Raw genomic sequence first — 24,356 nt, 5'->3', positions numbered from 1 at the left:
GCACTATTTGTAAATCCTCCCCATCCCCAAATATCATGCTGTGTTTCTCCTCCCCAAGCCCTTGGCTCAAGCGGTCCCCTGGGTCTGGAGTGTCCCTTTGCCTCCTCCCTTCCTTTGCCTCACTAATATCTACTCATCATCTGGGATTCCTCGTGGGCACCGCCTTCTCCTAAAGTCCTTCCCTGAGTCCCAGGCCGGGTTGGGAGCTCCTACATTTTACTCCCAAACCGCCCCCACGCCCGCCCCCGGCCCACCCTGCCCGTCTCAATTATTTTACTCTCACACTGTATTAAAATTATCTGTTAATTTCTTGACTTGCCCACCAGACTGTGTGTGTTATTTGCAGTTGGATGCTCAGCACCCAGCCCAGCACCTGCACATAGTAGGTGCTCATTAGATGTTTGTTGAATAAATGGAGACATGGATGATTGACGGACATCCCTGAACACCTCTTCTTCTGCCCCCATTTGGTCAGGCCATGCTGTCAACTGATACTGTTAAGCTGTTACCACACTCAGACCTTTTAAGGCAATCACTAAATCCTTCCATGTGGAAAAAATAATGCTCTATGAAGGCAACAAGCCAAGTGATCCTGGGCTTTTTCTTTCTATTTTCTTTTTTGGCCGCCTTATTTCCTACTTTGCACTTAGAACTCTTTTTTGGCACTAGTGGAAGTTCTGAGGGCAAAGCAGGGCACTGAGAAAATTATTGCCCATAAACTACCTGATGCCAGCAACAGATGATTCCCCCACGGGCTGCTGGGCCATGTAGGAGAACCCACTGGGCAGAGCTGGCCAATGCCAGAGGTAACGTAGATGATTCCAGATAATTAGCATCTTCTCAAGTGTCCCCCACAGGCACATCCAGAGTGTCTATGAGCAAGGTGTGAATGCTGGCTCCTGTGCAGCCGTGAGACACGGGCACCAGCCCACAGTTGGGTTGAAGTAGTTTGTTTCCTGCCAGAGGATCTCCCCTCCCCTGACACGCTTCTAGCAGATCAAAGGTAATATGCCTGGAAATAATTTCCCTCTTGGTTTGAGAGTTCTGTGGTTAAAAACAAAACTACCTGTTTACAAAGAAAAGAAAAAAATGACAGGCGAGAAAGACATCTGGGGGCACAGAGGGAGGAAAAGGAGAAACAAAGCATGTTTTAATTTAAACTCAGACTCTGTAAAGAGTCATGTACATCTGACATCCAGTGAAAGTCTAAATGTTGTAAAGATTTTCTCTTTACAAAGACAGTGTTCTTCTATCTCTTTCAGAGCTAGATTCAATACTTGCTTTCTTGTTACCACCTAAAGATTGTATTTATGGCTATGGTTTAAGAATAGGTGTTCCTCTTTGTGCTTGTGCCTCTGACCATATATGACGGCTAGGAGTGGACAGAGTTTTGGCAGAGGGTGTCTAATTCTTTGCAAAAACATCATCATCTTCATCCTCATCTTCACCAGTTACTGAGCACCTACTCTTTTCTTTACATACATAATTTCCTTTTGCTCAACAAGTTTGTAAGATATATACTACTATACCCGTTTTACAGATGAGAAAATTGATAATCAGGTTAAATAACTCGCTCATGGTCGATAGCTAATACCTTTTACTGGGCTCATTAAAGCATAGCGATGCTAACTAATCACATTAAATATGATCATTGTTTTTTGTTTTTTGGAAGAAAGGATTACAGCAATAGTTACACATATACTTAGGTAACTGGTATTTCTCTCCTAAAACCGTCTCCCATTTCCATCTTTCTGTGACTATTAACTGCAGCTACCATTTTCCTGCCTTCCAGCCTCAGAAGAGTCAAGCATCTAACAAATATTCTTTTATTTTATTTGCATAGAACTTATCTTGAGCTTTTTATCTCGTTGGCTCACTGTATCTGATTTGTCCCAATTCCTGCTATTTCTTAATCCTTAGGAGTTTTTTCTAGACTCTATACCCATTTTATTCTTTTCTCCTAGCTACCACATGAATTCTTTTCTCTTCAGCCTCTTCTTCATTTGTAAAGTGGAGATAATAGTAGCAAAACTCCATTAACATCTGTAAGATAGGGCTACGATTAGTATACACCTCGATTAGTACACACCTCGCGGGACCCACGATTAAGGAGACAAGAAGATGAGCATTAAAGAGCTCATCACAGAGCCTGGCAGATACTCTCCAGCAAGGGAACTGAAAGTTTAAATGCTTTTCTGTCTAATCCCTAGTCTCTAGCCACTGGTGGCTATTGAACCCGGGAGATGTGTTTCGCCTGAATTGACATGTGCTGTAGGTATAAAATACACTCTGGATTTTGAAGACTTAGTATGAAAAATAGAGTGTGATATATCTCAGTAACTTTTTACATTTACTACATGTTAAAAATGATAATATGTTGGCTATATTGGGTTAAATAAAATCCATTTAAAAATTAATTTCACCTATTTCCATTTTACTATTTTAATATGGCCACTGGAAATTTAAAGATTAAACGCATGGTGCACATTATATTTCTACAGGACTGTTCTGGTGCAACGTGGCTTTCAACTGTTACCCGTGATCATGACCTTTCATTGACTCCACAATGTTGGAAGAGCCATCGTCGTGGCTCTGGAAGTTTCACGGTGACGCTGCTCCCATGGGATAGGCCTTCCATGTGGCAGTAGCCTTGGCCACGGTCGCAGCCCTGCTCCTCAGCCTCTCACCAACCCCGCCTGACCTTCGACGGGGATGGTAAATTGAGCCAGAAGCAGTGGATGTCACTACACAGCTCAGGGGTGCTCACCCTTGACACTGTGAGGATGTGTGCGTTTTCACTGACGTGTTCTTGTTTAAACTGTGTTATAAGGGAAAGGAGAAGGAAGTAGGAAAACTGTTTCAGCATGTGGAACTACTCTAGGGAACTCTGAAAAACCTATCTAATACTATCTCTCGTTTTAGATAGTATGAACCAGGAGTCTGTGCTTCAGAGATCATCTGCCCCTGCAATAGGTATGTTATCATGCAAGAGATGTGGATCAACAATAGAGAATGATTTCATTTTCCATGATCCAGCAAGGCTTCCCCTCCCAAGTGACTTTCTCACCCACGGCTAGCTGAGGTAGCGTGCATCCCAGACGCTCCGCAATCGGCGAAAGGTCTTTCAGCTTGTTTTGCTGTTTTCTCCCTTCTTCACTCACAATCCTTTCCTTCAACCACTGGTAGCACTAGAGATAAGAAGAATATTTAAATATTAATGTCTGGTAAGGGTTTGATGCAAAGATTGTTAATTCAATAAAATATAAGAGCCTCGTGGTGAATTCCTGAATCTTCTTGGCTCTGACCTTTCTGTTTGATGGTGACAAGGATGCCTATGTCTTCATGCAAGGAAATGTTCCCCACGGGTCTCCTTCCTTGTTTACTGATTCAAGACAGATTGATTTTGACTAAAACTCACCATTCAGATCCATCGACATGCACAAAAGTTGTTAAAATCCTAACATATAATCAATTAGATCCCATCTGGACATGATGTTTCATATTGCAATAGCCTTTAGAATGTAGGGGGAAAAAGCATTTACATTTCACCAGGGTCTATTATGTTTCCTTTTTGTCAAGGAAGTTGGGTGCCAAGCTTTCTTCTCAAAGGAAGTCATTATCTTACATTTCCTACTGTAACTATCTTTCTCCCTCTTGCCTTCAATTTACTCCTAGTCTCTTCAGTATTCTTATAATAGTGTTTTATTGTTAGCTTTCTCTGCTCCTTCCTAGAAGCAAATGTGAATGGTGTAATTGATAGGTACCGAGTACATTTTAAAGTCACACCACGATGCATTTGGAACTTCCCCGACCAGGGATGGAACCCGTGCCCCCTGCAGTGGAAGCTCAGAGTCTTAACCACTGGACCACCAGAGAAGTCCCATTTTAAAGTTTTAAAGTGGATAAACACTTTCCCAAACGTGTATTACCTTTTGTATAACATTTGAAACTTAAAAAGGCAAGGGAACTTAAAAAGGTAAATGAGAAACTAATCTTTAAAACCTCTGAGAAGAGACTGACCCTGATGTAGACTATGAAGTGAGCCTGATTTCCTAAATATAAGGAAAAGAATATTTTAGAATTTCTCAATGCCCTATTTTTCAGAAGGTTCTGCTCTTACTATGAAAGGAGGAACAATAGACTCTTACGTACAAAGCTAGCACTATGCAGCAACACCCAAAGGAAAAGAATATTTGTAAGAATCGGTTAGTCTGTTTTAGTGACAATAATAAAAACCATCTCCCTGTGTGGCAACGTGGACTTTCTCCATTGTATGCGTTCATGACATAATTACCACCACAGACCTTTACCTTCTCAAAGGCAGTGGAAAGCTGGGCAATCATCACAAAATCTCCACCCATATGATTTCAATGGGCTGCTGGCTTTTGTTTTTTTTAAGTATTTTTTCATCATTCTAAGACAGTATTTCCAAAGAAAAAACCGCATTATGTTTTGTTATGATTTTTGGAATAATTTTGCAGATGTGAAAAGAAAAAAGAACAAGCGGCCCCAGTTCTGTTCTCCTCCTAGATCTCAGAGGCTTATGGTCTGGCTCCTCACATGAAGTTTGCTTAGAGAGATGGCCAAGAGTTTTCCCAGTCCCGGCAGCATGCTGGGTACATCAGAGCCCCTGAACCTACTTCTACTGTCCTCAAGGGGAAAAACATCACCAATCCTCACTTTAGTTTCAAAACATTTTTCAGAGGACGAGTATCTCTGAATGTTATTCAAATGAAAAAAAAAAAAAAAAAACCATGGTTGAAAACCAATAGCCAAATGCTTCTTGAACACTTGCTTTTTATTAGAACTAGGAGAGTTCCTGAGGTTTCAACATATACCACACACATAAAGATTGACTGATTCATCAATCTTTAGGAAGACTTCTAAAAGTAACAAATACTAAACATTCATTTATTGAGTACCTTTCTTCCCACCCTCAACATAAATCTCACTCTAATCACTGGAAAACATAAGCAGGTTAGGTTTTTAAAAAGTAGATGCATAGTATTTCTACTGCTTTCCTCATACCAAAGGAAACAAATGTGTTTCAGAAATACATAACTTGAACTGCTTTACAAGTGGGAAAATGTTAGCATACGGAGGAGATGAGGCTTAACTAAAATATTAATTAAATATGGAAGTGAACCAGTGTTTTTGGTAAGAAGGCTGGTGGTGGGTGTGGTTGTATGCAATAATAATAATAATAATCCACGAATCAGAAGATGAAATTTCATCTTCCATTCCACTTGCTTAATCCTATTCCTGCAGTGGTTTGATTACATGTTGCTTGTTCTTTCTAAGTAAGTGGAAGGCAGGGATGGCTTCTCGTTCATCTCAACATCTCCAGTCTTGACACAGTGGTTGGCCCAGAGAAGGGGCTCAGCCAATATGGTGGTGAGGAAGGGATCTGAGAAACCAGGGCTCCACAGGGTAAAGATAGATCTCTTCAATTTTTCAGATTGAGCACAGACACTTCCTCCTTAAAGAAGTACAGCTCAGCTGGCAGCCCTGCGTGCTTCCACAGTGCTTGTGGATTCCACATAGTTTCATAATTCACCCCTTCTCATGTCTGTCTCCAGCAAGACCCTGAGTTACACTGAGACTGTCCCTGTATCCTCAGCCCTCAGCACAGGGCCCAGCACTGAGTAGACACTCAGTAAATATTTGCCAAAAGAACAACTGAATGAGCTTTTCTCCACAGATTAGTGGGCTATTACTTTTATACATGTCACAAAATTCTTTAAATTTTCCTAAAGCCTGTTTCTTTGCCATCTCCTATTTCTGTCACCATTATCTGTATGACACCCATATTACAGGTAGCCATAACAGGGTGGGAATAGTGAGATCAGCCCCAAATCCCTCAGTTGCCTGTTAGTTAATCGTAGATTAGAACTCAGGGAGCAACTATAAAGCCATGGACAGAATCAGTCACATTTCATTACTGGGCCTTGTCTAGAATAATTTAGCATTCAAGATCATTGACTATTTCTATCTAAACATCGAAGTCTTTGGCTCAAAAGAGCAGCAAAGTTTTCACGACTGAGGTGAAAATCTCTAGGTAAAATGCTGGAGCTAAAAAATTTCCTTCTGAAATTGTACCATAATGTGCAATATCCTTAGTTTCTTAATGTGAACACCTGGGGTACTTGGACTGCCCCTCTCCACCCACTTTGATCTACATAAGTTTGCATGTTTCCTGTTTACCTTTGACAGAAGGGTATCTATTTTTATGATTTTTCTATAAGGTATTTTCCCACCAGTAGGGAAGAGCTGTCCATAAATTTTATTGCACTTTTCATTTCTATTTAAAATTTCTCTTTAAAAGCTGCTCATCTGGTCTCTTGATCAGACTTTGTTGATCCTCAGTTATGGCCCATTGCACTCACTCCAGAACCATTTACTGAGTACCTAGCATGTGCCAGGCTCTGTGATGAGTTAAGGTGAGTTTCAGTTTCTGTCCTATAGGTACTCACAAATCATTGTCTGGTAACTTGAGAAGTGTTTTGAGTTGGATTGCCCCCTCAATGATTTCCTTAGAAGCCTTGTTTGTACTGCCTCTTTATGGGAAATAGATCACCGTAGGTGCATGACGTGAGCTGGTCACAGCACCTTATCCTTTGGGCCACTGTCATTGGTTTATCAGGTTGGCACATGACCCAAGCTTGGCCAGTCTTCTCTGGACTGAAGCTGATAAAGAAAAAGTCTCTTTTCTCTCAGGTTATATGACTTTAAGGATGTAAGCCTGCAGTCACCAGCATTCCTGCTCCTGGCCTCGTGGAGAAGACCCACTTGTAGTAGAAGAAAATGACACTCACACGCAGGGAGAAATAGAGGAGATGGAGAGTCCTGACGATGTGCAAATCTATGGATGGAGTCACCCCTGAGGCCATCCCACTCCACCCTTCCCAGGGAGTGTCTGTCTATGTGTTCCCTTCTTTGATTAAATTAGGTTGAACTGTATTCTATTGCTTACAGCCAGAGGATTCTAAGACTCTGTAAGAAGTGTTTATGGAATGATAGAAGAAAGTACCAATAACTGAGTTTTTATAAAGTGAGGACAGGTTTCACAGAGTGAAGACAACCAAGATTCGTCTTTAGAGATGAGGAGAGCTTCCACAGCAGGATGTAAAGAAGGGCATTTTTGGGAGGCAAAAAAGAGTACAGTGCATTTGGGTGAAAAATGAAGTAATATGATTTGGGGAGAGACAAGAATGAAAAACGGGTTCAAGAGTATTTCCTTCAATGCTTTTTCTGTGGGTTTTAGGTTTTGTCCTATAATCAGTGATTGGGAAGTCATTAAAGGATTTTAAGCAGGGTTATGATATAGTCAGATTAATCTTTTAGAAAGATAATTGGTCACATAGTTGAGATAGATAATAGAAAATTGGTGGGTAGCTGAAAAAGGCAGGGGGGGAATCAGAGAGTCCAGATGGGAGGTTAATGCAACAAACCAAGTAAGCAATGATGAAGATCTGAACAAGGGTGGTACAAGGAATGGACCACAGAGCGTCAGGATGTGGACTGGAGGAGTTGGTGCCCTGATGGATAAGACAGGGAGGAGAAGAGGCAGCTGAGATAATGCCTTGGCTTCTGACTGGGATGACCAGATGGATGGGTGGAGGCATTGTTAAATGAGAAGGAAGAGTAGATTCTGGGGAGTGAGGACAGATTCCATTAGGCAGGACAGATGCCCATGGGACAGCCACATGGAGATGTCCGATAGACATGAAGAAGTAGTGGTGTTTAGCTCAGCGGTGAGTCAGTGCTGATGACACTGATTTAGAAGTCTTTGTAACAGTGGTGGGCCAGATGCAGCCTCCCAGAAAACCCCCTGGGCAGTACTACTTTCTAAAAGATAGGTATTTTTTCACACTCAGTTAGTTTATCCTTCAAATCTAGTTCAATATTTATAGTAGAAACAAAATATTAGCATCCTTATTTTATTGGTGTAACTTAAAACAGCCAGTGTGAAATACCAACCATTTATTCTATTTTGGGGGAAGGTGAAAGTTGCCATCTCATTTATCTATTTGCCTAGGTCTTTATTTTTTTTTAATTTTTTTTTTTTTTTTTTTTTTGTGGTAGGCGGACCTCTCACTGTTGTGGCCTCTCCCGTCGCGGAGCACAGGCTCCGGATGCTTAGGCTTAGCGGCCATGGCTCACGGGCCTAGCCGCCCTGCAGCATGTGGGATCTTCCCGGACCGGGGCACGAACCTGTGTCCCCTGCATCGGCAGGCGGACTCTCAACCACTGCGCCACGAGGGAAGCCCTAAATGTTTTTACTATTAGAATTCTCATTCAATCTTAAGGTTGAAATATATATATATATATATATATACACACACATATATATATATATGTATATAATTAGTAGTAGTAGTATTTTTTGCTTTAGTTACTCTACTCAAGTGGCTTTTCTAAGTGTACATATATTAGTCCAGAAAGCACTTGGACTGATGAATTAAGAAGCCTTGAGCGTCTGCGGAGCTCTAAAGAAGCGCGCTTTGTGACTGGCTGCCTTTCACCTGTTGAGAGTCCTTATTTATTGCTAAGGATGTTTCAATAGATGCTGAAAAGTCAACAACAGAAATATTTTTGGGGTTGCTCTTGGGCTTAGTCACCTTCAAATATTTTGCATCTCTTTTTCTTTCCTCCTTTCGTTGTGCATTTTTAAAAGCTTTTCAGCTGTTTGTAAGCTTTTCTCAAACAGTGATGGAGATCAGCCAATCATATACTCCAAATACAGTGTAGTAGCTACTTCTTCCTCCTTTAAAAACCTGAGTTTGAAGGGAAACAAAAATGCCTTTAGGGAGATGCACTGAGAGCCAGGAACCCTGGGTTCTACTATTAACTTTTTCTATTATGAGTTTATGTGTTTGGATTGTATCTAATCTCTTTGTGCTCAGTTTCTGCATCTGGAAAAGGTTTACCCTCTTATAAGGATAGTCTGGAACAAACACCTGGTATATATGGAAGCACTTTGAGTTTTTCAGAAAGTCTCTGAAAGAATGTAAGACAACATGCTTGGCTACAACTGACTAAAAGCCATCTGTATCCATTTATCTTTGCAAGGAAAAAAGGAGATGAATAAAAACACTTAGCCCGGTGCTTGGCACATAGTAGGTGCTCAGCAAAATCACAATTTTCAATGCTTTTCTTTCTTCACTCTTTTCTTGCCATCCACCTTTTATCCTTTCTTTCCTAAGATGCTTTTCATTTTTCTTTGCTGACTTATTCAAAACCTTCCATTTTTCAGAAACAAGACCCTATATAATATTCTAGGATAATTACTGTAATAATGCAAAACTAGAAGCAGGACCATGTCACCATGTTTTAGGAAATATTTATGTTGTATTATCTTAGAGAACAAACAAGCTAATAGGTCAACTGGTACAGCAGAGAGAAAAGTGATAGACCTAGAGTCTGGAGAAGGTCCTGATTAGGGAAGCACACGGTGGGGTTCCAGCCACACTGATTAAAGGGTTGCTGGTTTGGGCTTAACTTGAGTTGTCCTTGTGCTGACTTTGTGCTGATGGAGACAAGAGGCTGTGTCAGACTTCTGCTTCCTCTTTGGGGCTTTTGGCATGTGTGAATTTTGAAAATGCCTATGCTCTCTCCCTAGATATTACAGAGTAATTTGTGATTCTAATGTTATTACACATTCTCTCAAGTTTTTAAAAACAGACATGTTGTTATTAACAAGGAGAGATTTTGGAGTACTCTCCAGTAAATTAATCATCAAGATCTTCTGAATGGAGGTAACTTTATGTCAATGATCTTCAATATCTTTATGCTTCAGAGAAGAAATTAAGCTGCAAGACTGAGCAGCCGAAGTTGATCTCTGCAAATGCCGGCCCTGAGCCCCCGTGACAGAGGCTTGGCTCTGTAACTGCTTCCCAAACCCTCCCTCCTTACTCCCCATCCTCACATATTAAAAAACGTCAACCGACCTCAAACCTATTCAACTACAACCGGTTTGCCACATGTGGATTAAACCTCTGTGGCTTAAGTTTTGTTTTGTCAAGAAAAGTAAAATTAGATCCTCTTATATAGAAAAGGGATTTTACGTTTCCTAAGTTTCGAAGGAGGAATGAAATGCCTCCTTGAATATAAGAATAAGTGTAAGAATTCGAGTCTACAAATCCAACCAGGTCATTGGGCATCTCCCCCGATCCCCAGAGGAGGAGAACTTTCTGCACTGATGCCTGACCAGAAGTAGAGACCTCCAGAGGGCTTGGGGAGCTGGCCAGAGAACACCGGCCAGCCCAAGGCCACACTCGGCCTGAGCTAGGGAGCCACAGGCTGCTGCAGAACTGTTCTGTTCGATCTCCTTTTTCCCCTTGCTCCTATCCCCAGACTCTTTCCTAGAGGTGGAGGAAAATACCTTCAGTGAAGCCCTGGAACTTTCAGGCACCCCATTTCCATATTTTCCTGAGATGATGCCACAGGCCAGTGGAGACCATGTCATTGCTCCAACGCCTACAGAAGAAAAAACCTTAAAAAGTTACTTCTGCAAACTGGGATCAAAAGTGCTGGGGTGTTTAGAAAGGACTTGGTTAGTTGTGGGGAAAACTGGCCAGATACATGAGCTAATATCAGCATAAATCTTTCTATTACAGTTTAGGCGTCTACAAATCGTGCTTCATTTTTATAAACCTATCAAACGTGCACTGTTGGTTATGGGGAACAGGCCACATAATCAAGCCTGAAAATGTGGCTTATCCATAGTTTTCGGATGACCAAAATTTATGTTTCTTTTTACACTCAGTGTAAAAAGAAACACTTTTCCTTGCACAGAAATCCAGCTCTTCGCTTGTTCACTCAGTGCCTTAATAATGCCTGGTGCAAAGCAGGAGCACAATGCCCCCTGCACAGTAAACACGCAGTGATAGCAATAACAACCATTGTTATTGCTGTTGTTGAACTTTTTTGTTTGTTTGTTTGTTTGTTTTTGTGGTACACGGGCCTCTCACTGTTGTGGCCTCTCCCGTTGCGGAGCACAGGCTCCGGACGCGCAGGCCCAGCGGCCATGGCTCACGGGCCCAGCCGCTCCGCGGCGTGTGGGATCCTCCCGGACCGGGGCACGAACCCACGTCTCCTGCATCGGCAGGCGGAGTCTCAACCACTGCGCCACCAGGGAAGCCCTGTTGAACTTTTTTATCCTTTTTTTCTTACCCAGCATTTTCCCACTTGTGTAAACCCCCATTTCTTATGAAGAAAATTATCTCTGGAAGCTGCTTTAATAAGTACGCCTGAAAATGTGGCTTACATAAGTTTTTCTGATGTCCAAAATTCTCGTGTACATGTTGTGTATATATTTTTTCCCTCTGTCATTATGTCTACCTACAAAAACATGTGTCCCTGGCTTGTCAGCCGTTCCTCAATTCCCATTCTGACTCAGTTCTAGGCAAAGTAGGAGATACAGATGTATAAATCCATAATTTTGGGGAAAGGCAGTCATAATCCACTCAGAGATGCATTCTTGGCTAGAGCAACTACCCTATGAAAAATACTTTTATTCATTGTTTCTTCCCTTCATTCTATATGCATTTTTTGAACACCTACTGAGTACAGCTTGTACACCAGTCACAATTTACAGCTCTGCTTGGCTTTCATGAGTGATACTCTGGAGGCTACATACAGGCACTTTTGATTCTTCCAGTCTCTGGAATGCATAGTGCTGACAACCCCTAGGTTAATTAGGAACATTTAGGAAAGCATTTCAGTAACATTTCTTTTTCTGGATCACTGATCATCCTGTTGTTAAAAATAATCAGCAAATTTGATTGTGAAGATTACCTATTTTATGGTAGAGCTCTGGTAGCTGAACCTCCACTTTCTCTCTCTGAAAAAGATGGTACTCAGCTTGTTCACAGACTGGTGGGATCATGTTGAATTGTCTTGCTACAGAGTAGGCTTCCTAGGGAGAAATAAAAGTGCAACTGAATTTATAGCTGATGAGAAATAAGGCTGTATGCATGAAAAAATTTCATTTTGGTGAAATCAATATAAACCAAGAAAAATGTAGATGGCCAAATAGTAAGCAAAGTTATGACCATCAATTTCACTAAGAAATACCAATGCGGGAAATCCTTATTATTCTTTGAGAGGTTTTGGAATGAGTAAGGTCCAGGGAAAATTAGTCAAAGTATGAATTATGGACTATTACAAAGAAAACGTAGTTTGACTATTTCTAGGTTCCTAAAGAAATAAAACTTAACTAATATATAACATAAAAATGATCTGTAATTAGCATGTTATGAACAGTACCATTATTTAATACATTAAAAAAAACCCTGGAATATTGTGTTCATATGTCTTGTTAGCTGAGAAATTTACTCTCTTACTACCAGAGAACATGCTAAAGCACAATTCCTGTTAGATACCTGCACCCTCCCTATTGTATTCTGAGCTGAAGAGATCCACCCCCCATATCCATCTCTATTACTGATGGAATTGATCATAGAATTCTAGTGCCATTGTGACTGTGAAGAAAGTTTGCAAAAGATCTTACAACTTACATAGGATATCTAACAAACAATAATAGGTACTCAATGGCCATTTAAAAACAGAAATGAAATTACCATGATCTCCATGGCACTCCAGCGGGAGGTTCCCCAGTACATTGCCATTCCTTGGTTTATCACATGTGTCATGGCTCGAACGATTTCTATGGAAAGCCAAATAGTTAGCATTACATGTACCTTTCAAAGTTATATAGTCTTTTTTTTTCCTGCCCAAAGCTTAGATATTTAATGCAATTATTTGTTGGATTAATATAATTACTTTGACACTGGTGATAACATAATAGTCTAACATAAAATATTGATAGTTTGGAGGTGGTTGGTACTTTTGGGTAAACTGACGTTCCATTTTCAGATTGCAGCAACAACATGAAATGATATTAAAAACAGAATGATCACTTTAAGTCCTTCCTTTACTTTTATTGCTTCAGGGTTCCTGGCTGGATAAAAGAACACATGATTCACCTCTTTCAGAACGTGGGGACCTTAAGGGCTCACTAAAGTGAGAAGTGAGAGAAAGCATTTGTTTTGACTTTGTAGAATGGAGGGTCATTGGGGATAGAAGGCCTGCCTCTGTGTGTGGGATCTGCAGAGCTAAGACTCACTCAGGGTGGCTGTTTAATAGAGATGACTCAACAACAATGTGTTTGGCAGAAAGATAAACATATTAAATGCTGAACAAACAGCCAAAGCCACAGTGGCTCCCAGCCCACACTGGCATACTCTGTCCTTGACCACTTTGGACCACAGTTCATTCTAAGACACCCATGTCATGCATTTCACCGGTGCCTGCGTGTGGCCCCGCCCTGCTTGCTCATCAGCCTCTTTCAGCTTGACATCATATTTCCTAAATAGGAGAATGAACCCCTTCCCAGAGGGGTGGAGCTGAGCTAATCTTCTTGGCACCAGCCGATGTGATGCAGAATCAGGGAGCATGGAGAACCTCAAGTTCAATTGAGTGATAAGTCACAGACACGGTTGGATTTCTTCTACAAAGCAGGTCAGCCAAATACCCAGGATGCTAGGTCATTTGACATTTTCAAGGGGCTGCAGGCCACGGGCTTTTCTTGCCCCACTAATATCTGGTAGGTTACGTGTCCTTCAGAAGACTCAAATCCTTTCTCAAACTCGAGTTGAGTAGATGTGTTCTTCTTTTATTTCTCACCAGCAAGCACTGCTTTAATTGATCAGGGACAGGATGAATGAGACAGCGAGGGTTAGGGTCTTAGCTTGCTTGCTTGTTTGGCTTATGTAAACCATTTTAAATTGCCCTTGGTTTCTTTGTTTGGAAGATGGGAATGCTTTTACTCACCAGAGTCCCAACAGAGGTAGAACTTGGCTTATAAGGAAAATATTTTTCTTTCTTGGAGAAAGACTCCTAAATATCAGTTTATTACTCAGCAACTAAATCTATGAAGATTTATAAAGCAAATGAGATACAAAAAGTTATATGAAACCTTTTCTTTCCTTTTATTATACAAATGGAAATAAGTACCTGTGCTAAAATTTCTGGAAGTCTAAAGCCATTATTTAAATCTCTGCCCCAAAGTATTCTCTCTTTGGAGATCTCCATCGTTGTGCTAGTCCCCTTTCCTTTCACATCCTGTTTCATCCAGAGCTGAGATGTTCATCCAGTCAACAGGATTTATGAGGTGTCTGCTATGCTGGGGGTTGGGGATATTGTGGCAAATCAAACACGTTGGTAAACACTGAGGAGGTTAACAGAATAAAATGAGCCCGAGAGCCTCCCCTGCCTCCATTCTGTAATCACGTAAGATGAGCACAGGACTGGCCAGTGGCTTGGCCATGCGGCAGTTACTGAGGCCTTGGCAAGAGCAGGTAAGGTGGAGTGGAGGTGGTACTCCTCCTGTACCTTCATTCCCTTGTTTCACACACACGTATTAAGAGCTTAATATTTGCCAGGTACTGGGTTCATCTGTGAGTAAAACAGATACAAAGGTCCTTGAGTTTTGACTTGAGTGGGGAACATGGAGATGTAAACAAGTAGGTAATTACAAAATGTGACATGTTATGAAGAAAACCAATAGGGGGCTGAGATAGGGAATAAGAGGGAAGACCGATTTTAGTTGGTCAAGGAAGGTCTCCCTGAGGAGTAATGTTCAGGCACAAAAAATAAATAGGGACCAGTCAGGTGAAGAACAGTGGAGGAGGATTCTAGGCCACTGGAGCAGCATGTGCAAAGGCCCTGAGGCTGGACAGAGCTTGGTGAGTTCCCGCAATCAGGAAGCCATGGAAGCTGAGTCAGGAAGGAGGACAGGGCTACAAGATGAAATTGGCAGAGGGCAAACCATGTTATTTGTCTGTTATTCAGGGCTTGATGGGAAATCATTAACATTTTTAGATAAGGAAATGACGATGCAGTGAACATTTCAGAACACTATCTGACCGTGCTGTGGGGGTGCGGGGGGCCTGGAGGAAGCAGAAAGATCTTTAGGAAGGTATTGCAGTACCCCAGGCAGGAATTGAGGGGGCTTGGAATCAGGAGGTGGTAGCAAAGACAGAGGCATGAATGGATCAAAATCTGTTTGGGGTGTAGTATCCCCTAGACTTTCAGATGGACTGAACGTGGCAAGTGAGGACGAGGAGGAATCAAGACAATCTCCCAGATAACTGGCCATTCACCAAGATGCAGGGCACTGAGCGAGGAACAGGTTTGGGAGGAAGAGCCAGGGTCTCCCCTTGGACATGCCAAAAATGGAGATGACTGTGAGAGACTGAGGGGAGATGTCGAGTGGAGATAACTGGATAATGACACGGTGAACAACCTGGGCTGGAAGCGAGCTATTTATTAATTACCAGTCTTTAACTGTATTTAAATCCATGGAAGTGGATGAGACTATAAAAGGGAAGTCTGCCCAGAGAAAAGAGCCAGAGCAGGAGTCGGGGAGAGGTCACTGCAGCCAGAGGGGCAGGAAGGAAGCCAGATGGGGGGACAGTTCAGAATCAAGAATAGGGAGTGCTTGCAGAAGGAGCTGTGCCCGAGAACTGGAACACATGAGCATTCGAGTCAGAAGGGCACAAAACAGCGTCTACAGGATTTGGCTGTGTGACAGGGAGGTCACTGCAGACCATGAAAAGAGTGCTGTCAGTGTCTGTGGTGTGTTGGGACCAAGACCAGGCTGGAGCCAGTGGTAGAATGGGCGTGGGGAAGGGAAGGCGTTAGAGACAACCTGGGTAGACTCAAGTTAGGAAATGAATGGAGCAGAGAAAGAGGGCAGCAGCTGAAGGGGTACTTAGAGTCAAAGGAGAGTTTTATTGTAAAATTGGAAGATGTAAGAGTAAGCCTGTATGCCACTGGGAGTGATCTAGATACGGGAGTTACTGAGGATGTGGGCTAGAGGGCTGGGGAGTATGGAGGGGGAGAGACTTGACGCAGGGAGATGGAGGAGAACAACACTCCTGGGGGTGGGAAGGACACTTCTGGCAAGATGGTGGGACCTCAGGAGGTTTGGAGAACTCATCATAGGAAGACAGGGGAGCCCCTGTTTGATGAATTCAATTCTCAATAAACTATCAATCAAGTGAAAAAGAGGTGGGAAGTGAGGAAAAGGTGAGAAGGAACAGCTCTGAGCGTGGAAGAGCCTGTGCAAGATGCCCTTATGCCCCAGGTACTTTAGTTGAGGGTTAATTTCTTTGCTCCGTGATTTGTTTGGCTACTGACTCTGCAGGAAAGGGCTGGTGGGATGCAGAAAGGAGTCTGGGAGGAGGAGGCTGCAGCGTGGAATGCAGGGAGGAATGCAGAGAATGTAGAGGCCACAGTTAGAGATCCACATTGCCACAAAGGAAAACGGAATTTAATGCATATTCATTTTTTTTTTTTTTTGTCCCACACAAGCATGCGGAGTCTTAGTTCCCCGACCAGGGATTGAACCTGTGCCCCCTGCAGTGGAAGCGCGAAGCCCTAACCACTGGACAGCCAGGGAATTCCCACTTCATTTTTTTTTTTTTTTAATGTCAGAGAAAAATCCCCGAAGTTTTTAGCTATCTAACATAACAGGAAATAACTACTGAGAGCTGAGGTGGGTTTTTAACATAATTCTACCAAAAGGACACTAGAGGGCAGCATTGTTAAGAAAAAAGATCAACTGAGTCTAAATGCTTGTTTTACTTGTACATCACGGAAATGCGTTTTTAAAGCATCCTAGTCAGAGCCTCAGTACTGAGTGGGGAAAAGGCCCTTAAGAAAATCACTAAAAGTGCATTGCTTTCACCTGCCCCTGGGAAAGGACATGCAGACAAACTGATTAAATCCGGCAACTCAGGACTGAATGTGGCTCCTGGAGCCCAGACTCGCCCACTTTTCCAGGAAGCCTTGGCACCAGTGGTTCTCAACCCTGACTGCACATTAAAACACCTGGGCAGCTTTGAAAACTACACTATCCAGGCTCCACGGAAGTTCTATTATATCAGAATCTCTGGGGGTGAGGCTGGGCATCAGTCTCATCCCAGATGATTCCAGTGTGCAGCCAGGGTTCAGGGCTGCTTGCTGTGCTTGTCTACACGGCTGGTCCTAAAGTGTGGCCCCTGGACCACAGCAACCCCTGGAACCCGGTAGAAATGCATATCCTAGGGTCTTACTCCAGATGTACTGAATTACAAATTCTGGACGTGGGTAGGGCCCAGCATTCTGTTTTAAGCAGCTCTCCGAGCAATTTTAGTACAGACTAAAGGTTGAGAACCACTGCTTTATACCATCCCCAAGTAAGCCATGTCAGTGAGTATCAACTTCCTCCCATATTTCCTCTTCCGCTCTGTCATCTAATCTTAGTGATTCATGCTATACTTTAACCTTTATTTGCTTTAGTACATATGCAAACAGTCACTGTGACATGCATGCATGCATGTACACACACACACAAGCACATACACACTTTAGCATGAATTAGAGGAATTTGAAGAAAATGCAGAGGTCCAAGTTCTAGTCTACTTCAATGAGCCTGGGCCTTTGTATTACGTTCGTTAGCTCTCAAATCTCAGTGATTGAGCAACACTTCTAAACTATGGGAAAACTTGGTTAAATCCTTCCTGTGCACTCCTTTCCAGGTTGAAATCATTATTATATAACCCACAGGCCACAGGCAGCACTCTCTTATTCCCTGGACTCTTGTCAGAAAGCTGGCCTCTATAAAAGCTGCAAGTCAACTTTGTTTCTCTGAGTATCCCAATTTCCCATCTGTAAAGGGAGTCTGTATTGATCCTGTGTAATTCTTTCAAAGCTTGACATGAGATGATATGTGTAGACCAATTTGTGAATCTGAAAGAGTAACACAAACTGAGTAACAAGTAAGCAGGATGTGGCCCTGGTTGTTTATTCTCCAATAAGCTCAGATTCTAACATTTTAGTTACCAAAAAAAAAAAAAGTTGATATTCTTTTCAGTAACATAGGTCATCTGTGTTTAAAAATATGTATTTTATGTGAAAGGACTTAATAAAACTATTTATTTTGAGTGAAAGAAATTTGTTGATAGACATGTTTATTTTTTCAATTGGCCCTCATGCAAAAAATTGGCTGCTCACATTAAGTCTTTTTCACGTGAAATGTTCCCTAGAACTTTGAAAGTTGTACGCAAGTGGCTTTACTGCATGAACAATAAATCATAGGGACTAAAGACACAAATATGCAGAAATTAGTGTTTTTATCAGATCAAATGTACTCAAGTTAATCTGGCCATACGGACACAAAATGATGAAAACAAAAGAAACCTTAGAGATAATTCAGTGTAGTTTCCTCTTACTCTAGATAAGGAAACAGGCTAGGAGTTCATTGTTTTAAGGAATAATTAAAAGCTTGAATATTGTTAACAATTATAAATATTTCAGATATGCTTACAAAATGCTGAGAGTAAATATACAAAATAATAATTGTAATATGTAGTGGAACTGTATGTAACTTTGTTCTATATTTTTCAAGTCCCCTGTAAATGTGTTATCATACTTTCATAATTTAAAAAAGAAAAAAGAAAGAAGATTCCCTAACACAGCAAAGCACCACTTTAAAACACTAACATGTTATAGGTTCATTCACAAATGTTAGGTTTAACTAAACGCAATTTCCACTTTTAAAGGCCAAAAATGGTTGATCTTTTTTACTGGGACCATGTGGAGGCTGGGGCACTGGTAGAATGCAGAGACTTGGTTTCAACAGAGGAGTCGTAAACACTAATAAAAACAGGTCTAGACACGGGCACAATTTTTACTCCAGACCAGCTGTTTGTTATTTATCTAACTTCAGCTGTTTATTTACTTTAACTTCAGAAGCTTGTGGTGGTTTATAATCATGCCTTTTTGTGGCTTAGAGGATTCCTCTTGGATATTCATCAGTCATTTACCACCATGGCTGTGGAGAATCCTCACTCAGTGCTCCTCTATCTGGAGACAGAGGACCACCTTTTCTCACTGGAATGGAAACTCATAACCATAAATGGAGTCATGCCATGTTTACCCTTAAAGGTTTGCCGACTGTCTGAAGACAGCCTGGCTCCATTTGCCTTCCAGAGCACACGGGAGACTCTGGTTTTTGTCCCTTCACTGTCATGAGCTTGGACATGTTCTTCAACCTTGCTGAATCTCAGTTTCTTCAACACAAATGAACAGACTGATATTAATTGAGCATATAGGTAATCTTTATAATAACTGTTTAGGTGGGTAATATCTTAATCCTTATTTTATTGATGAGGAACCTGAGACTCAAAAAGGTAGTCACTTGGGCAGCTTCTCAGCAGATAGTCGGTAAGGCCACTTCTAGCTTTGAAGCTAGAAGTGGTCATCCTGGAAGGCTTTGATAGTACACTGTGGGAGAAGGTGGGTTGGGGACAAAAAAATAACAGGGCATTTACTTAATTGACCTCATTGTGTATTTGTGAATGTACGATGCCTTGTGTGTGGGTCTATCTGTCCCTTTGCATTTCATATGCCGATGACTTATAGTTCATGATGTATATGAATGACTTGGGAAATGTGAGCTATCTTTTTGCTTCCTTGAAGAAAGACCTCAAATCTGATGATTCTTTGAAAAAAGAAACAAAAAATAGGTTTGAGTCTGTGTGTGACCTGTTGAAGCTTAGAAACAGAGTGGTCTTCACAAGATAGTTTGCTAGGAATAAGCTTTCTGGATCAGGGCGAGGGCCAAAATGATTCTCTATCAGAACAGACCAGATTCAAGAGACTAGAAAGGATTACACACACCAAGCCAAGTCAGTAAAACCTCTACTATCTGGAGAAATTAAACCTTGTTCCAAATTCTCACCCCAGAATAGAGCTGTGTGTCTCCAAGGACAATACACCGTCCTCACCCTGAAGCTTCCCAGAACACCCTCTCTAAGGGCACAGGGTCCTCAGCCTCTCTGCTCTGACACACTGGTTTTCCCTGACCCCGACAGTTTGAACTGAGACTTTGAAATTGCCCAGATGTGAATTCTGAAACGTTTTCTGAAATATAGAAAAGGTTATTGAAGTGGGACATTTTTAGCCTCACTTTTACCTAAAGACCAAAGGTCCTGAACAAAAGTAGTAGTTGGTAAGTACCCCTAAGTTCCGAAGTGAGGTACTAGGCCACCTGTGTAGGACTGGTTAAAAAAGGTTTGGCCGTCTTTAGGTCAATCCCTACCTTAAAAGAATCAGTGGGTGGAGGTGAGGGTTGAGAGACAATTTATTTGGACTTGTTTGAGTTCTGTGACATTTTCCTACCTTCCCCTGTGATGCCACCCTCCCCCCTCCATCTTTCACCTTGTCTCGAACTGAATAAAACTCCAGAAACTAAAAATCCCATTTGCAGAACTTGCAAACAAGGACAGCTCCCTGCAGTAAGGATCTGAATGCTGTGCTTTTTTTTCCAACAGTCAAACACAGGCTGTTCTGGGGATTCTGCTCATTCCTTGTTCAGCTCCCCACTACAGAGGGGGAGGCTACATGATGCTGTATACTTTTAATATTATTTCTTCCTGCACCAGACATGTGCTCTTTAATCCTGGCAAGACAGCAAATGTTCACTTTGCATTTAGATAAGAATGGCCAAGTGACTTGCTTCAGGCAATGAATAGCTTTCTTATCTTTCAATACTTCTCTATCCTCATTATTTCTCTGTAATCCTCTTATCACTACATCAAGTCTTTCCAGCTTCTTACCTGCTGACACTCCAAGAAATAACGTAGAATATGGATCATAAAATTGCACCTCTTGAGAGTGGGCCTCACGCAGCCGCAGGGGCAAGACTCCTGAAGGACCTGGGGCACCAAACCACCTGCCTGAGGTAAAGGACTGCAACATGGGTGCCGCAATGTTGGTGGAGTCCCGAAGGGAATGCTGGGATTTTGGGGGTCCAGCTACACCCTTCAGTACCCACTCCAATTGTAACATGCTGTCAGAACAGAGTGGCAAAGTAAATAAAGATTTGTCATTTAGGCAGAAGCGGAGAGGCAGCACGTTGAAAGGAGGGCCTCTGGAGCGTGCAATTCTGGAGTTTGGAGAGAGGACCTTCAAGATGGCGGAGGAGTAAGATGTGGAGATCACCTTCCTCCCCACAAATATATCAAAAATACATCTACATGTGGAACAACTCCTACAGAACACCTACTGAATGCTGGCAGAAGACCTCAGACTTCCCAAAAGGCAAGAAACTCCCCATGTACCTGGCCATGTGGCTAATAGGGTCTTGGTGCTCCGGCTGGGTGCCAGGCCTGAGCCTCTGCAGTGGGAGAGCCGAGTTCAGGACATTGGTCCACAGAAACCTCCCGGCCCCTCATAATATCAATTGTCGAAAGCTCTCCCAGAGATCTCCACCTCAATGCTAAGACCCAGCTCCACGCAACGACCAGCAAACTCCAGTGCTGGACACCCCATGCCAAACAACTAGCAAGACAGGAACACAACCCCACCCATTAGCAGAGAGGCTGCCTAAAATAACACTAAGTTCACAGACAACCCAAAACACAGCACCAGACATAGTCCTGCCCACCAGAAAGACAAGATCCAGCCTCATCCATCAGAACACAGGCACAAGTACCCTCCACCAGGAAGCCTATACAACCCACTGAACCAACCTTACCCACTGGGGGAAGACATCAAAAACAACAGGAACTACGAACCTGCAGCCTGTGAAAAGGAGACCCCAAACACAGTAAGTTAAGCAAAATGAGAAGACAGAAAAACACACAGCAGATGAGGGAGCAAGGTAAAAACCCACCAGACCAAACAAATGAAAAGAAATAGGCAGTCTACCTGGAAAAGAAATCAGAGTAATGATAGTAAAGATGATCCAAAATCTTGGAAAGAGAATGAAGAAAATACAAGAAACGTTTAACAAGGACCGAGAAGAACTAAAGAGCAAACAAACAATGATGAACAACATACTAAATGAAATTAAAAATTCTCTAGAAGGAATCAGTAGCAGAATAACTGAGGCAGAAGGATGGATAAATAACCTGGAAGATAAAACAGTGGAAATAACTACCGCAGAGCAGAATAAAGAAAAAAGAATGAAAAGAATTGAGGACAGTCCTCTGGGACAACATTAAACACACCAACATTCAAATTATGGGGTCCCAGAAGAAGAAGAGAAAAAGAAAGGGACTGAGAAAATATTTGAAGAGATTATAGTTGAAAACTTCCCTAATATGGGAAAGGAAATAGTTAATTAAGTATAAATAGTTTATATAGGATAAATCCAAGGAGAGACATGCCAAGACACATATTAATCAAACTATCAAAAATTAAATACAAGGAAAAAATATTAAAAGCAGCAAGGGAAAAGCAACAAATAACATACAAGGGAATCCCCAAAAGGTTAACAGCTGATCTTTCAGCAGAAACTCTGCAGGCCAGAAAGGAGTGGCAGGACATATTTAAAATGATGAGAGGGAAACACCTACAATCAAGATTATTCTACCCAGCAGGGATCTCAGTGAGATTCAAGGGAGAAATTAAAACCTTTGGGGACAAGCAAAAGCTAAGAGAATTCAGCACCACCAAACCAGATTTACAACAAATACTAAAGGAACTTCTCTAGGCAGGAAACACAAGAGGAGGAAATGACCTACAATAACAAACCCAAAACAATTATGACAATGGTAATAGGAACATACATATTGATAATTACCTTAGATGTAAATGGATTAAATGCTCCAACCAACAGATATAGACTGGCTGAATGGATAAAAAAAACCAGACCCGTATATATGCTGTCTACAGGAGACCCACTTCAGACCTAGGGACCCATACAGACTGAAAGTGAGGGGATGGAAAAAGATATTCCATGAAAATGGAAATCACAAGAAAGCTGGAGTAGCAATTCTTATATCAGACAAAATAGACTTTAAAATAAAGATTATTACAAGAGACAAAGATGGACACTATATAATGATCAAGGGATCAATCCAAGAAGAAGATATAACAATTGTAAATATTTATGCATCCAACATAGGAGCACCTCAATACATAAGGCAAGTGCTAACAACCATAAAAGGGGAAATCGATAGTAACACAATAATAGTAGGGAACATTAAAAACACCCCACTTTCACCAATGGACAGATCATCCAAAATGAAAATAAGTAAGGAAACACAAACTTTAAATGATACATTAAACAAAATGGACTTAATTGATACATATAGGACAAAAAAACCCAGAATACACTCTCTTCTCAAGTGCTCATGGAACATTCTTCAGGATAGATCATATCTTGGGTCACAAATCAAGCCTTGGTAAATTTAAGAAAATTGAAATCGTATCAAGTATCTTTTCCGACCACAACACTATAAGACTAGATATCAATTACAGGAAAAAAAACATGGAAGCTAAACAATACACTACTAAATAACCAAGAGGTCACTGAAGAAATCACAGAGGAAATCAGGGCTTCCCTGGTAGCACAGTGGTTGAGAGTCTGCCTGCCGATGCAGGAGACACAGGTTCGTGCCCCGGTCTGGGAAGATCCCACATGCCGCGGAGTGGCTAGGCCCGTGAGCCATGGCCACTGAGCCTGCACGTCCGGAGCCTGTGCTCCGTGACAGAAGAGGCCAAAACAGTGAGAGGCCGGTGTATTGCAAAAAAAAAAAAAAAAAAAGAGGAAATCAAAAAATACCTAGAAACAAATGACAATGAAAACACGACGACCCAAAACCTATGGGATGCAGCAAAAGCAGTTCTAACAGGGAAGTTTACAGCAATACAATCCTACCTCAAGAAACAAGAAACATCTCAAAAAACCTAAAGCAATTAGAGAAAGAACAAATAAAACCCTGAAGTTAGCAGAAGGAAAGAAATCATAAAGATTAGATCAGCAATAAATGAAAAAGAAATGAAGGAAATGCTAGCAAAGATCAATAAGACTAAAAGCTGGTTCTTTGAGAAGATAAACAAAATTGATAAACCTTTAGCCAGACTCATCAAGAAAAAAAGGGAGAAGACTCAAATCAATAGAATTGGAAATGAAAAAGGAGAAGTAACAACTGACACTGCAGAAATACAAAGGATCACGAGAGATTACTACAAGCAATTATATGCCAATAAAATGGACAACCTGGAGGAAATGGACACATTCTTAGAAAGGCACAACCTTCATGACTGAACCAGGAAGAAAGAGAAAATATGAACAGACCAATCACAAGCACTGAAATTGAAACTATGATTAAAAATCTTCCAACAAACAAAAGCCCAGGACCAGATGGCTTCACAGGCGAATTCTATCAAACATTTAGAAAAGAGCTAACACCTATCCTTCTCAAATTCTTCCAAAATATAGCAGAGGGAGGAACACTCCCAAACTCATTCTACAAGGCCACCATCACGCTGATACCAAAACCAGACAAAGATGT

The 24,356-nt window shown here is 41.6% G+C and overlaps 1 protein-coding gene across 5 annotated transcripts in view; it reads right to left on the bottom strand.

The window, feature by feature from the left end:
- The window catches only part of KCNAB1 (potassium voltage-gated channel subfamily A regulatory beta subunit 1), a 415,500-nt gene that overhangs the window by 7,544 nt on the left and 383,600 nt on the right, over positions 1 to 24,356 (bottom strand). For all 5 annotated transcript variants that reach the window (XM_060099973.1, XM_060099977.1, XM_060099974.1 and 2 more), the window contains 4 exons: positions 12,585 to 12,670; positions 11,800 to 11,920; positions 10,385 to 10,479; positions 3,068 to 3,188 (listed from right to left, as the gene is read on the bottom strand). In XM_060099973.1, coding sequence (XP_059955956.1) covers positions 3,068 to 3,188; positions 10,385 to 10,479; positions 11,800 to 11,920; positions 12,585 to 12,670 — 423 coding nt within the window. The remainder of the gene's footprint in view (positions 1 to 3,067; positions 3,189 to 10,384; positions 10,480 to 11,799; positions 11,921 to 12,584; positions 12,671 to 24,356) is intronic.

This window comes from Mesoplodon densirostris, chromosome 5, assembly GCF_025265405.1.
Source record: "Mesoplodon densirostris isolate mMesDen1 chromosome 5, mMesDen1 primary haplotype, whole genome shotgun sequence".
Classification (NCBI taxonomy): Eukaryota; Metazoa; Chordata; class Mammalia; order Artiodactyla; family Ziphiidae; genus Mesoplodon; species Mesoplodon densirostris.
The sequence above is the reverse complement of the archived record's forward strand: the minus strand, read 5'-3'. Positions and strand labels throughout refer to the sequence as shown.